The sequence below is a fragment of the Perissodus microlepis genome, chromosome 15 (genome assembly GCF_051167445.1).
Source record: "Perissodus microlepis isolate ML-2025 ecotype Zambia chromosome 15, ASM5116744v1, whole genome shotgun sequence".
Lineage (NCBI taxonomy): Eukaryota > Metazoa > Chordata > Actinopteri > Cichliformes > Cichlidae > Perissodus > Perissodus microlepis.
In genome coordinates, this window is record NC_140475.1 from 13,425,493 (window position 1) to 13,438,585 (window position 13,093).

The 13,093-nt window shown below is 39.8% G+C and overlaps 1 protein-coding gene across 7 annotated transcripts in view; it reads left to right on the top strand.

Annotated features, from left to right (window-relative positions):
* Nucleotides 1–13,093, top strand: part of LOC146371869 (rho-associated protein kinase 2-like) — a 39,037-nt gene that overhangs the window by 9,319 nt on the left and 16,625 nt on the right. For all 7 annotated transcript variants that reach the window (XM_084952904.1, XM_084952906.1, XM_084952905.1 and 4 more), the window contains exons 6-18: nt 288–432; nt 690–828; nt 2,737–2,828; nt 4,825–4,984; nt 7,914–8,010; nt 8,141–8,220; nt 8,706–8,754; nt 8,850–8,985; nt 9,912–10,003; nt 10,195–10,441; nt 11,340–11,446; nt 11,564–11,723; nt 12,095–12,255. In XM_084952904.1, the coding sequence (XP_084809030.1) occupies nt 288–432; nt 690–828; nt 2,737–2,828; nt 4,825–4,984; nt 7,914–8,010; nt 8,141–8,220; nt 8,706–8,754; nt 8,850–8,985; nt 9,912–10,003; nt 10,195–10,441; nt 11,340–11,446; nt 11,564–11,723; nt 12,095–12,255 (1,665 nt within the window). The remainder of the gene's footprint in view (nt 1–287; nt 433–689; nt 829–2,736; nt 2,829–4,824; nt 4,985–7,913; nt 8,011–8,140; nt 8,221–8,705; nt 8,755–8,849; nt 8,986–9,911; nt 10,004–10,194; nt 10,442–11,339; nt 11,447–11,563; nt 11,724–12,094; nt 12,256–13,093) is intronic.

The following is a 13,093-nucleotide window of genomic DNA, read 5'->3' on the forward strand; positions in this document are numbered from 1 at the left end:
AGTCTGGTAAAGAAACTTGAAATGGTCTTAAAACACATTTCGTTTGTGGTCCACATGGTAAAGAGTTTTTAAAGAATTTTTTGCATAGTTGTTGTCCCAACATCAAAAGATTTTGAAAGAAAATATAGTAAAACTATTTTAAGCTAGTTTCACAAGCTCATTGATCCACACTGTGATTTTGTTTTTGCTTTTTTTAAAACTTTTTTTTCTGCTTTCTGTCCAAAGTCCTTTCCAATCTTTTATTATTGCTTTCCCGTGTGTTATGTTGTAAATTCATCTTTCTGCAGACAGGTATGGTGAAATGTGACACAGCTGTAGGCACACCAGACTACATCTCCCCCGAGGTTCTCCAGTCTCAGGGGGGTGATGACTACTATGGCCGGGAGTGTGACTGGTGGTCTGTAGGAGTATTTCTCTTTGAATTGCTAGTTGGTAAGTTATGTACTGTTCATTCAGTTAAGCTTTTATTAAGAAAGCAAGCATGATTTAATTCCTATTACATGTATAATTCAGCCCAGGCTGTTCTGACTGTAACCAGATAATGAGAGGTCAACTCAACATTACGTTATGTTTTCTTGCTGTTTGGATATTATGTAACTTCCTTTATGTTAGTAATTATAAAAATGTAAGTTTTTGCTCAAGCTCTCGGATCTGTGTTTTGAGAATTTGACCTCTCATTCTTCTTCTAGGTGAAACTCCTTTCTATGCCGAGTCCCTTATCGGAACGTACGGAAAGATTATGAACCACCAGAACTCGCTCGTATTCCCAGATGATGTAGAGATGTCTCAAAATGCCAAAGATCTCATCTGTGCCTTCCTTACTGACAGGTTTGTATATGAAACCATAGATTATACTGTAAGCCCTTGTTTTTGTAATGTAACAAGAATTTGGTAGTAAAAAGGGAAAATACTATATTAAGGACTATTTCAAGCTTTTATATACAAATAATACTCGATAATTTGGGGCTTTTTTGGATATCTGTCCTTTAAAAAAAAATCCTGTCATTAATTAGCAGGTTGAAATGTTAGTAAAGCATAGAACTGATCAAATAGTGCATAGTACATATAACCTTGTTAACAAGGTTTATGAATTTACATTAGAGATAAATACAACACTGTAATAAAAAGCCTTTAAGCAATGAGGTGAACCATATGTCAGCAACAGAAAAGCACAGGCGATTCTGAATGTAATGCAACGACCACCAAGAAGTCTGATTAGCACACAGTGTTTAGAGAAATAACCCCAACAATCGGACGATCCCCTATGAGGAAGCACTCGACGACAGTAGGAAGGAAGAACACACATTTGTCAGAAAGAATGCTCACAGAACCAAGTTCAGGGAGAAGCAGCTATTTGCCGTGGCTGCCTGTGGGGTGAGCGGAAGACAAAGGAAAGCACTAAGTGATAAAAAACATAGGCGTATATTTGCCTGCAAATACACATCATCGTGGTATTGTTCTTTGTTTCCTTGGATTGATCCTGCACTTTAGATTTCCTGCCTGACATATATTATTAACCACAGGGATGTCTGCCCATGACTCACAAAGTAACTGAGAGGCATGTCTAAGGAGCTTGGAAAGAAAAGCGTCTGGACTTCTTTAAGTTGCTTGAAGACTGATTAAGATACTTTTGGGAAAATTAGTTGTAAAGGTAAAAGTTGGATGAATGGGCATATGGGTCATGTTTCCGAATAGTGTCCCCTCCCCCTTGAAGAAACCACTTCCTGTTTACATTAGTAACTCCGCCCACGACAGGGCTCGAACACAGGCCCTTTCTGCTTCAGTACAGAGCAGCCTTTCATTTTTCCTCACTCAGTTTATTTACCTTCTCACTCACTGCTCTCTCACCACAGACAGAATCTCGCATGTGTGTACGACTGACACACACACATCTTGAACACTGACTACTGACTGCATTCACCACTTAACCTACATGCTCCATCACTGTCTCCTCATTATGCTGAATCACATGAGTAAGCACAACCACCCTGCTCGTGTTGGAATTTTTCATCTCTCTTTTCTCACCATGTGTTTTTCATCGCTTCATTTGTAAATGTCTTCCTCCACCTTTTCTCTGTGCCACTTTCCATTTCTTGGTTCTCCCTTTTCGTCTGTAACTTTCTCCTTTGCAGTTTTCTGGGCATCGAGACATGGCTTGTAACCCTGATTTGGCTGCATGTCACTTTTTCACGTAGAAGTTTTAAAGTTTCTCCTCCCTTTTTTTTTTTTTTTTTTCCCTCCCCACCTCTGCCCTCTCTTCCCCTTGGCTGGATCTGGAATGTCCCACACGTGGCAAGCCCAAACTGCCCCACCCCTCCAACCCTGTACCCAGAGGTGGAGGAGGGAGGCGAGGGGATGAGGCAAGAGGGAAAATGAGTGTGTGTATAGATTCAGTGAGAGAGAGAGAGAAGAGAAGGAGGGAAGATCTAGGAGTTCTTGAGTCAGAATTGTTGATGTTCCTGCCTGGTATCCAGTCCTCCTGTCTTTACTGCTTGGAACTTGGACTGAAGAGGTTTTCAGGCGTATCCATTGTCCAACAGCGGTCTGGTGGCTCTCCATGCTGGTCAGTGTGGTCAGTGCAGAGTGGTCACGCCGCTAAGTTCCATGTGTTTGGGATGACATGTTTGTGATGGTGGGTGGAGAGGAGGACAGGGGTGTGCTGTACTGCGTTGCACTGTGTCACACTTAGGCAAACCTGCTCACTGTCTGACTGCTTGTTCCTGTCGCTGTGTGCAGGAAGGTTCGTCTGGGCCGCACCGGAGTGGACGAGATAAAATGTCACCCCTTCTTTAAGAACAACCAGTGGACCTTTGACAACATCCGTGACAGTAAGTGTATCCATATACTTGTCTTTAAAACTTCTCTCTATATTATGCCACAATGCAGGAGCATCATACATTTCCATTTCTGGTAATGTGCAAATGTTTTTCTTTTTCTCAGTTTGTTGCCGTTCCCATTGTTTTGCCTCTCTTATCATCTCCAGCCCATTCCTCTGCAGTTCTGTTTTGCTTCAGTCTGAGTAAGAATTTTATTTCCAGCTCCTGAGTCATTAAGCCTACTTGTATGGTACACATGCTCTCCATATGCTCGCCATTCATATCTGACAGTATATGACAGGGTGCTTTGCAGAGCAGGAGAGAACATTATGCAGAATAATCAGCTACGTATGGGTACCAGTCTAAAATCAAAAATTGGTGAGTGTACTGAACATATTGAAGTCCTGCACCACATGTATGACTGGATAAAAGGAACACTATGTTGTAGCTTAAGGAGATAGATAGATAGATAATATAACAGAATTATTTACTCACAGGTGTATTAGGAAAAGAATAAAGAGAAAAAATCTTAGCTATTTAATACTATAATTGTTAAATCAGTACCAATGTTTGTACTTTAGTATATTTTTTCTTTTCTTTTTTTTAAATTTAGGTTTAGACTGTTTGTATCAGGAAGGACAAAAGAAACAAGAAGGAGGAAAAAAATAAGAAAGGGATATATTAGAAGTATGAGCTGGACCTCTGTGTCTGTATATAAGTACATTCAGACTCTCTTTCGTTGCCTCGCCCTGTCTCTGCCTCACCTGGCTCCGATTAAGGCAGAACTTCTGATCACAGCCTGGCAATCTGGAACACGAAACCATTGCTCTGCTGCTCGCCTCTTTTCATGTTTGCATGTGCACGCTCATGCAACCACTCCAAACACGACCTTGCTTCCATTGTGAAGTCCCGCTGAGCTGCACATCCCTCTCGGCCCTCTGTGTCTAAGGGTGATATTACTTCCCGCAGCGTCTGGGCCCTGATTTCAGCGCTTTATCATTTGAGTTGTCTTCATGTTTATTAAGCACAGGGATGGTTGAAGGCAACGAAACCAGCACCACGGGTCGTTGGATGGATGCTTGGCAGGATAAATGAATGAATGAATGGATGGATGGATACGACTGGAGGCAGCACCCCTCTTAGCGGCGGGTGGGGCAGGCTGTGCGGCCTGTGTGGACCGGTCTAATGAGAGGGGCGTCCCAGTTTGGAGGGTTGCTCCCGCTCTCTCACTCTCTCTGTGGCCGTGGCTGCCTGTCATTAGTCACCCGCTATCAGAGAGCATTCTGGGTAGTCATGCCACAAGGGCCTCCATTGAGCGCCCTGAGTCTCTTTCTGTCTCACCACATTTTGGCTTTTTTTTTTTTCTATCTCTTCTTTTTATTTCCCCCTCATTTGTTTCATCCCTGCGCTTGATTTCTCTCTGTGTTTTCTGCACCATCTTTGAGTCACATTTGTCACACTGGGGGCTGTCTTGACCCGCAGTAATAAGCTCTTTACTCAGAGCCAGAACTGCGCTGGTCTGAAGAACTTCATCCAAAATCGCTGCTTTTTTTTTCTAATTAGGATCTATTTTTAGGCTCAAGGGCTTGCTTAGTTTTATCTGATTGGCCCTTTAACACATTTTTGTCTGCAGACTTTTAGAGTCAGTCTTGTGAAAAGAGAGCGCAGAAGGAACCTTCTCTCTTGGCATGGCTTGTGAAAGGCGCTGTGTATGGGGCACAAAGCAAGCACTGTACGGGAAAAGGAGTGGTGTCAGGCTCACGCCAACCTGCAGACTCCTAAAGTAACCAAAGCCAAAATGGACATGCATTTATTCAAATTGCTGAAAAAAAATTTGTACTCAAATGTCTTTGATGTATTTTAATTTTAAATCCCCAAGCACAGGATTGTTTTCAGTCTGATTTTATGTAAAACAGCAGTTTTCTCTTTGCTTTAACCCTCCTGGTTTGCACCTCCTTCGTTCCCCTTTTTCGCTTCATGACTCTTTCCCTCTCTTCCTGTCTTCCAGCTGTGGCCCCAGTTGTGCCAGAGCTGAAAGGTGACATAGACACCAGTAACTTCGATGACATAGAGGTTGAGAAAGGAGATGTTGAGACCTTTCCTCCACCCAAAGCCTTTGTTGGCAACCAGCTACCATTTATTGGTTTCACCTACTTCAAGGAGGATCAGTAAGTGTTTGAATCTCATATTTTTATTTTACTGTAACTCTGCTTTTGTTCTTAAGTATTTGATATGTTCATGTTTGCGTTCCTTTTAGTTTTCCTTTCTTTTCTTTTTTATAAATTGAGATTTATGTGCTACAAAGCTCAGCGTGTGTAGATATTTTGCAACACTTAATTACACTGAGGAAACGGGCTTTTAGAACAACACCGTGCTTAAAATATGAGAGAAAAAGACAGCTTCACGCCCATGCCTCACCAGTCAGACACTGCAGGCCTGTTAAAACTCCACACTGCTGCCTTGTTCTGACAGCCTCTTTAACTGCCCTTGTCGCCTGTGATGAATCCTGCTTTGTAAACCCTGCTTTTGTTCAGCAAAAAATAGAATGAAACAACACTTGCAGGTTTAACCGCCATTAAGGCAGCAATCACCCAAACAAAGCTATTGTGTTAAAAATGGAAGCGTTTATTGTTCAAGACATATTATCTGGATAAAATTCACTTTATAAATGGCTAAGGCAAGTTGGCTGTGAAGATCAAAAACGCCCACAGCTTTCTAATCGTCATACATGAAACGCTGTGCTCACAATCCGTTTCAATAGATTAATTTATACCCTTTAAAGATCTGCCATAATTAGCCAGCCTGTCCTCCCATTCCACACAAAGTCAAGCCTCAATAAGCAAAGAATCAAAAACAAAATAGAAACTTCACAAAATGACTCAACTTCAAAAGATAAAGAAACAAACCTGTCTTTATCACAGCTGCTCATCCACGCTTCTGGACCTAGTCAGTTAGATGAGCTTCAGGTTACCTTTTCTGTACCCGTAGGTACATTTGGTCTTCTGTACATGAGTCATCTATGCTCACATGCACATTTTCAAAATAAACACAGACAGCAGGTATGCTGAACGCGTTCTCCACCAGAATAAGATATCATTCTCTCTCTTTGCAACATCATTAGTGATCATTTTTCGTAGCGTTAACAACAGCTGAGCCAGTCATGTGCGTGGGAGACTGAGCCTTGAAATTTGTTCTGTGGTTAACCAGCCGGTGCCCCTTATCACCAGTCATTTTCCAGACCAACGTCGCTTCCATCTGGCTACACAACAGTGCAGCTATTCCCAAATACCACAGGAGCTGCTTCTGCAGTAAAACAGCTCAATTAAATGGCTCAAGTGTTACAATCAGTGTTGGTCAAGTTACTTGAAAATAGTAGTTATTAATTACTGATTACTTTTCCAAGAAAGTAATCCTATTACTTTACTGATTACGTGTTTTTAAAAGTAATTAGTTACTTTATTACTTAGTTAGCATGATACACAACCTGAAAACATTATAAAGCAGTAGACCTTTCAGCCCAATTTTATTTTTTCTGCATAATCCATCATATAAATTGAATCAAATGAAAAAGTCCCATATTAAAAATTGTTTTATTAGTTTTAATCTTTTAACTTCATGCACATTGCATCAAGAAAAAATTAAGTCTGAAGAAATTTGGTGAACATTTAAACGTATTTTCTACATATTCCTGCATATGTGTTTACACTCGCTCTTTCAAATAGTAAAACACGGCAAAAAACAAATAAAGTCAAATATTCAATCTATTGTCACCTGTTTAGCAGGAGTGGGGCCGGTGGGAGGTTTCCCCGGTGTCGTAGCGGTCATGTCAGTGGGGGGATCTGGGGGTTTCCCTGTGAATTTCACATTCCCGTGGTGGCTTGCTAGGTGCCTGCTCAGATTTAAAGTTTAATTTTTCTCTGTAGAAAAAAGTTTTTTCCCGCGCAGAGTGTACAGCGTACTCTAATGTTTTTGTCACTTTTTACAGATTAAAACTCAAAGTAATGCAGTACTTCCAAGCTTTCGTACTCTCTCCCGCACTCCATATTATCCATTGTTTATCTACACACGTCTGTTGCTGCCACAGACGTCGCACGTTCATACGTCATGAAACACTCTCACAAACAAAATCACGGTTCAGTAACGCAGCGTGCTTACGGGAAAGTAACAGTAATCTAATTACTTTTTTGTAATAACAATCCCTTACTTTAATCTTTACTTGAAAAAAGGAATTGGATAGCACATTACTGCCCATCTCTGGTTACATTTAACCGAGGGGAGCTGAAAAAGTTTGAGCAGTAATGCTGTAGACTTAAATGAAAGCTATTTGTAAGCAGTATAAAATGATCAGGCTAATTATAATTCTTACATATTTCCAGAAAGGTTACAACAGCGGATGAATCTGCTTGTTTAATTTAGCAAAGATTTTATGCTGGATGCCCTTTCTGACAAAACCAATTATCAACCTCACGGCCGACACTAAGAGTATTCTAGCATGTGTCTCCTTCCGATCTTGATTTTTTTTTTCTCATGTAAAAAGTGAATGTGTTGTATGTGAGTGCGTACTCGTACCTTCAGTCTAATTGCGTATTAGTGTGTACCTTTTCTAAAATCACCCTTAATTTGTCTGTTGTAAGCACAGGTATTTTTATTTTAAAAATTTTGAACACTGCAAAAACTGGTGTCATAAAAAGGCTTTACATAGTTAAGTTGTTATTCAGCCCCTGTGGCCGAGTCACTCAATAATTCCCACCACTACAAGCCCACTGAGATGGTTAACAGTTGGTAAAAAGTGCGTGGGTTGGAAGATTTCTGCCAAGACACCAAAAAGATCTCAACACTTTATTGCTTTTTCCACTGTGTATGGTTTCAGGATTAGGCTTATAGGTATTACTGTAAGTGCTTTCTAAGCTCTCTAATGTCACGTAACACTGGGCAAAAAATGTCTTTTAATGGATCTGGTTGGGACAAAATGTATCTCATGCTTGTAGAAATGTGGACCTGATGATGGTGTGTGATGCTGTCAGGGTTGGAAATCCACCTGAGGTTGACTCAGTTACAAGCATTCATGGTTATTGACCGTCCATCTCTCGTTCTCAGGCTGCTAAAGGGAAGTAAAAGCAGTTCTGCAAAAGATTCAGAGGACTGTGAGGAAATCTCAGAGGACAAGGAGAATTGTTCAGACAATAAGAAAGAGGTAGTTTTCTGTTTGTTTTTTTTGTTTGTTTTTTTGTTTGTTTGTTTGTTTGGGGGTTTTTTGGGGGGGAGGTGAAAATGAAAATCAAATAATGCTATTTTTGTATTCACTCATCTGTCAATTTGAGCAGCTGCAGAAAAAGGTTTCCCAACTGGAAGAGAAGCTCAACAATGAGATGCAGGCCAAAGATGAGCTGGAGCAAAAGTGCAGGTAAGATAAAACATATGATCCTGTTTGATAAGATAAGATAACCTTTATTAGTCCCACACGTGGGAAATTTGTTTTGTTACAGCAAAAAGTGGACAGTGCAAAGTTATATAGCAAAAATTAGCTATATAAACGTAAATGTTAATCAGTGTTCAGTCAGCTTAATAAATGTCTTGGTTAAAAGGTTTTTAAATTAGACATCACCAAAGGATAACTGGTTTCCCTGAAGAGTTTTTTTTTTTTTTTTTTTTTTATATGGTGTGTCACTTCCTTCCGGATATATAGAAATGTTTTGTAAAACAGGAAGTGACATCCCATCCTCAAAGCTGCTTTTAGAAATCCCAATATTAGGAGACGTTAAAGGAAATCCAAAAGCGGCAGAGGAAAAAAAAAAAAGAGCAAGAAGAATTTCAATATATAAATACATTTTTGAAAAGACAATTTTTAACTAATTGTGAAAAATTTAAATCTTTTTTTCCACCACCCAGAAATGCTACCAACCGTTTAGACAAACTCGTCAAAGAATTAGACAAGGAGGTAAGAGCGGGTGCATTTCAACCATGTACCTGATGGGATAAAGAAGGTCAGAGTTTGTTTCCACTCGTACTGTGTGCGAATTCCTCTCTCATCAGATGAACAGCAGGCAGAAAGTCGAGGCCTCACTGAGGCAGCTGGAGAGAGAGAGAGCTCTGCTGCAGCACCAGAGTGCTGAGAATCTGCGCAAGGTGGAGATCGAAACTGACAGGAAACGCAGCCTGGAGAACGAGCGTGAGCACCTATGAACAAATGTAGAGTGCTGTGCAAAAGTCTTGAGCTGTCCCTCATTTCTTTAAATTTTGCTTAAAAGGAGCTTCGAAGGAGGACTTCTTATTTTATTTAAAGTGATTTTGAGCAGTACTACAGAAGTTTTGAAGTTTTTTTTGTCGTTTCTTCTTCTTCTTCTTTTTTTTGTTCTTTCTTTTTTTTTTGCTCGTCTTCAGTCCAGTCCTTGTACCCGACCATTTGTTCATTTTGCTTTGTTTTTTCGTTTAAGGCACGTAACACTGTGAATCATCAGGCTTAAAGAACCAATCTTAAGTTGCCACTTTGTTACGAGCAGCCACAAAATCAAAAACGCATATGTTTTTCATTTCTTTAGTTAAATCTATGAAAAATTCCAAATATAAAATGAATAAAATAATATTTCTGCACAAACAAAGTGCAAAGCAAAGAGCTTTTAACCAAAAACGTGATACATCACAGCAACGAAAGGCAGCCAACATCCACAGAAGAATTTCTAATATCCTTCATAAGTCTTGAAAGATATTCCTGAAGACTACTTAAACTATAAGAAAGTTTGTCTAAGGGAGTTCAGGCTGCTTTGAAGAATAAAAGTCGTCACGCCGAGCACTGACTTTCAAGCAAGTGTACAAACTGTACATGTTGCACCCATTTTCCTACTAAAATCTAAGGAGTTGCTCAAGATTATTGCACAGTACCATATCTAAATATCAGATGTATAACTTGTCAAATATCTTTCCATAATTATGGTTGTCATTTGATTTTATATTCGACTCAGGCAAGTCAAATTGTGTATTTATATGTCAGGCTCAGAAATATTTATAGTTGTGGATTGACAGTATTATAATATCGTATGGATGGATGAAATTTTTTATACTACACTAACTAAAAATGACTTTGTTTTTACTCAACAGTGAACAACCTGAGGGACCAGCTAGAGGATCTGAGGAAGAAGAACCAGAATTCACACATCTCAAATGAGAAGAACATCCAGCTGCAAAAACAAGTGAGGGAAGCTTTTTAAAGTCACCTAACATGGTGTTGTCTTTCTCTTATTTTCAATTTTTCTGTGTTTAATGTGTTTTTATTCATGTTAATAAAAACATACCAAATTGGTAATCCCTAATTCAGAATGCCTTCAGCATAAAAACAATTTCATCTTCTCGTTATTTATTTTCCTTCCCTTAATATCCGTAGCTTGAGGACGTCAATGCTGTGCTTCAGGCTGAGCAAGAGGCTGTAGCGAGGTTAAAGAAGAGTCAGGCGGAGGTGCAGAAACAAGCCCAGAGCCTGGAGGTTAGCCTCGGGGAGATGCAGGAAAAGTGCAGCCAGCTTGAAAACAGCAAGATGGAGCTGGAGAAGCAGCTGAGGGGGCTGCAGGCCGAACTGGAGGAGGAGAGGAGAGGCCGCAACATGGGGACAGAAACTATTAATGACCTACAGGGTGAGACGTGGCTCTCTATTACACTCTGACAGCAAGAGGTATTAACATAGTCGTAAACAGATTTAAAGGTTATGTGAGTTCTGTTTGGACTCTCTTGTTGGTAGCCAGTTGTAGGTAAACTACAGCCTTCATTAGCAATGTTCAGAAGTAAAATTATGTTAAGCTATAGTTGCTTAATCTTTTTTCAGCAGTTCATCATCAAGCTTTGATTTGTTTTGTCAGATAGTTAAAGGTCATCGAATGAATACCTCTGCAGTGAAATACTGATTTACTCACCCTAACCACAGGTAATCAGTGTGATCTTTATACTCCCTAAAAGTGACTGCAGTAAACAGAGCAGGAAAAAAAGATGTTATGCAAGTTGGAGTTGAAGGCTCAACATTAGATGTGAATCACTTTTCTGGATCGGGCACTGGGAAATGTCTGATCATAGGTGGAAACATCTGCTCAAAAGCCTGAGAGTGAAGCAAGTGGCCGTAAAAGCCAAAGGAAACCCCAAGCCAGAACCTTTTGTGGAAACTTAAGCATGCTCACTCCTGGCAGAGAGGCCACTGGCTGAGGTCAGAGGGGATGTACGTAGACCACAGTGTTACCTGTTTGTTGTGATGTCTGATGATCCCCCCCCCCCACCCCATGTCAGAATCTCCGTGTGGGTGGAGTCAGGGAAAAGAAACACTGAGTGCAATGTTTTCTGCATATTTAAAGATGTATGTGGGCTGGGATATTATGTAATGTCTGAAGCTGAACAGTTCAGGCACAGTTTTTAATTTACGACACGTTTGGCTCAACACTGTCACATCGTATAGAGCCTCATTATGGTAGCATCTTGACAAATAAAAAGAACACATGTAATGAATGTTATTCATTCTTTTAAACAATTCCCATTGCTCCATTACAGGACGCATCTCAGGGCTGGAAGAAGAGGTGAAAGAAGTGAAGTCATCTCTTTCCAAGGTCCAGACTGAAAAAAAGGAGCTACAGGAGAAGCTCAGTGAGCTTGAGAAGGTTGTTTTTGATTACTCATTACAAATTTCCAAATTGAAGGGAGAAGTATTCCTCCTTAAAAACTTTTGTTCATTAAATAAGACACTACGACTCCAATATCCATCTTTGACCCTTTAGAAAAAGAGCAACCAAGAGATCGACCTTACCTTCAAGCTGAAGTCCCTGCAGCAGAGTCTGGAGCAGGAGGAGGCAGAGCACAAGGCCACCAAAGCTAAGCTTGCTGATAAAAAGAAGACTGACCAATCCATAGAGGAGGCAAAGTCCGAGGCCTTAAAAGGTGAGGAAGTGGGAGGGAGGAAGAGGGAATGTTGATTGGAGAGTACTCTTAAATGTAAAAGTGATGGTTTACACCATATTTAACTCACCTAACCAAAGTAAGGCATTGAAGAAACAAAGAAACAAATGAAGGGTTGATTGATGTTAAACATTACTGACAAATAATTCTAGTTCATTCCCAGCAGGTTGACAGAAAACTCAGAACAGACTGACGTTTAGATTTGCTGCTGATTGTCCCTCTCATGCTAGTTCATTTATTTCATGCCACAAGCAAGTTTACTGAAAGGCAGCAATGATCTGGCAATACTCCAGTGTCAAGTGCAGTGTAGATTGTCCTGCTGATGTCTTTCCTTGCGATTTCCTTCGGTTCAGAGATGGAGAGCACCCTGCAGGAGGAGCGCAGCTTGAAGATGCAGGTGGAGGGAAAGCTGCTGCAGCTAAAAAAGGACTACTCCATGCTGGACTGTGATTACAAGCAGGCGCAGAACAAGCTGGATGAATTTCAGGCACAGAAGGAGAAACTTTCTGAAGAGGTTTGTCCCAAATGAAACATGAACGACAAAGTAGTAACTTTAGACATTGTTTTGAAGAAATGATCCTACATCAAATATTAAGAGTTTCAATGTTACCCATTTTAGCAATCTCTAAAACAACAACCTCACAACAGCTCTCATTTACTAACGGCGTGTACGCACAAATCTGTTCATGAATCGAGCTCACAAACCTTTCATACACAAATCAGTTTTAATATTTTTAGATCTGAAGGGTTTTTTTTGTAGCATGAACAAATTTACATGTATTTCTGATCATGCATACAAACAAATGGCCTGGCTGTTCTAGGAGTTTTAATCATAAGTCTTTAAAATGAATACTGCTGCTACTACTACTACTTATCATTGTAACCCTTATTGTTATTGATAATATTATTGTTTGGTTTCTATTACTACCACATCACTTTTGGGTCATTATTTACAGTTTTCCAAGTCCATAAGCCATAAAATCCTCAAAAAATAAAATAAAATACTAAATGGAAAGGTCTCTGGTATTGCTTATCTTATTTTAAATGATCTTATCTTGTCATTGTAAACGACTTCCATCATTTCTGGATATCATCACTTACACTGTCATTTCCTGGCACTAACCCAGATGCTATTTATTTATTTCTTATTATTATCATTATCATTTAATATTTGAGGATTTAAACATTTTTTTTCTCACTTTCTCACTTTTTCTCACTAAACCTGAAGTTCTTTTTTTTCCCCCACTTTTCATAAATCCAACAGTACTTTTTCGCACACTTGTTAAAATTAAAGTAAATTAGGGTGTTTACCTAATCCACTCAGCAATGGCAACTGTGGAAAAACAAAGCAA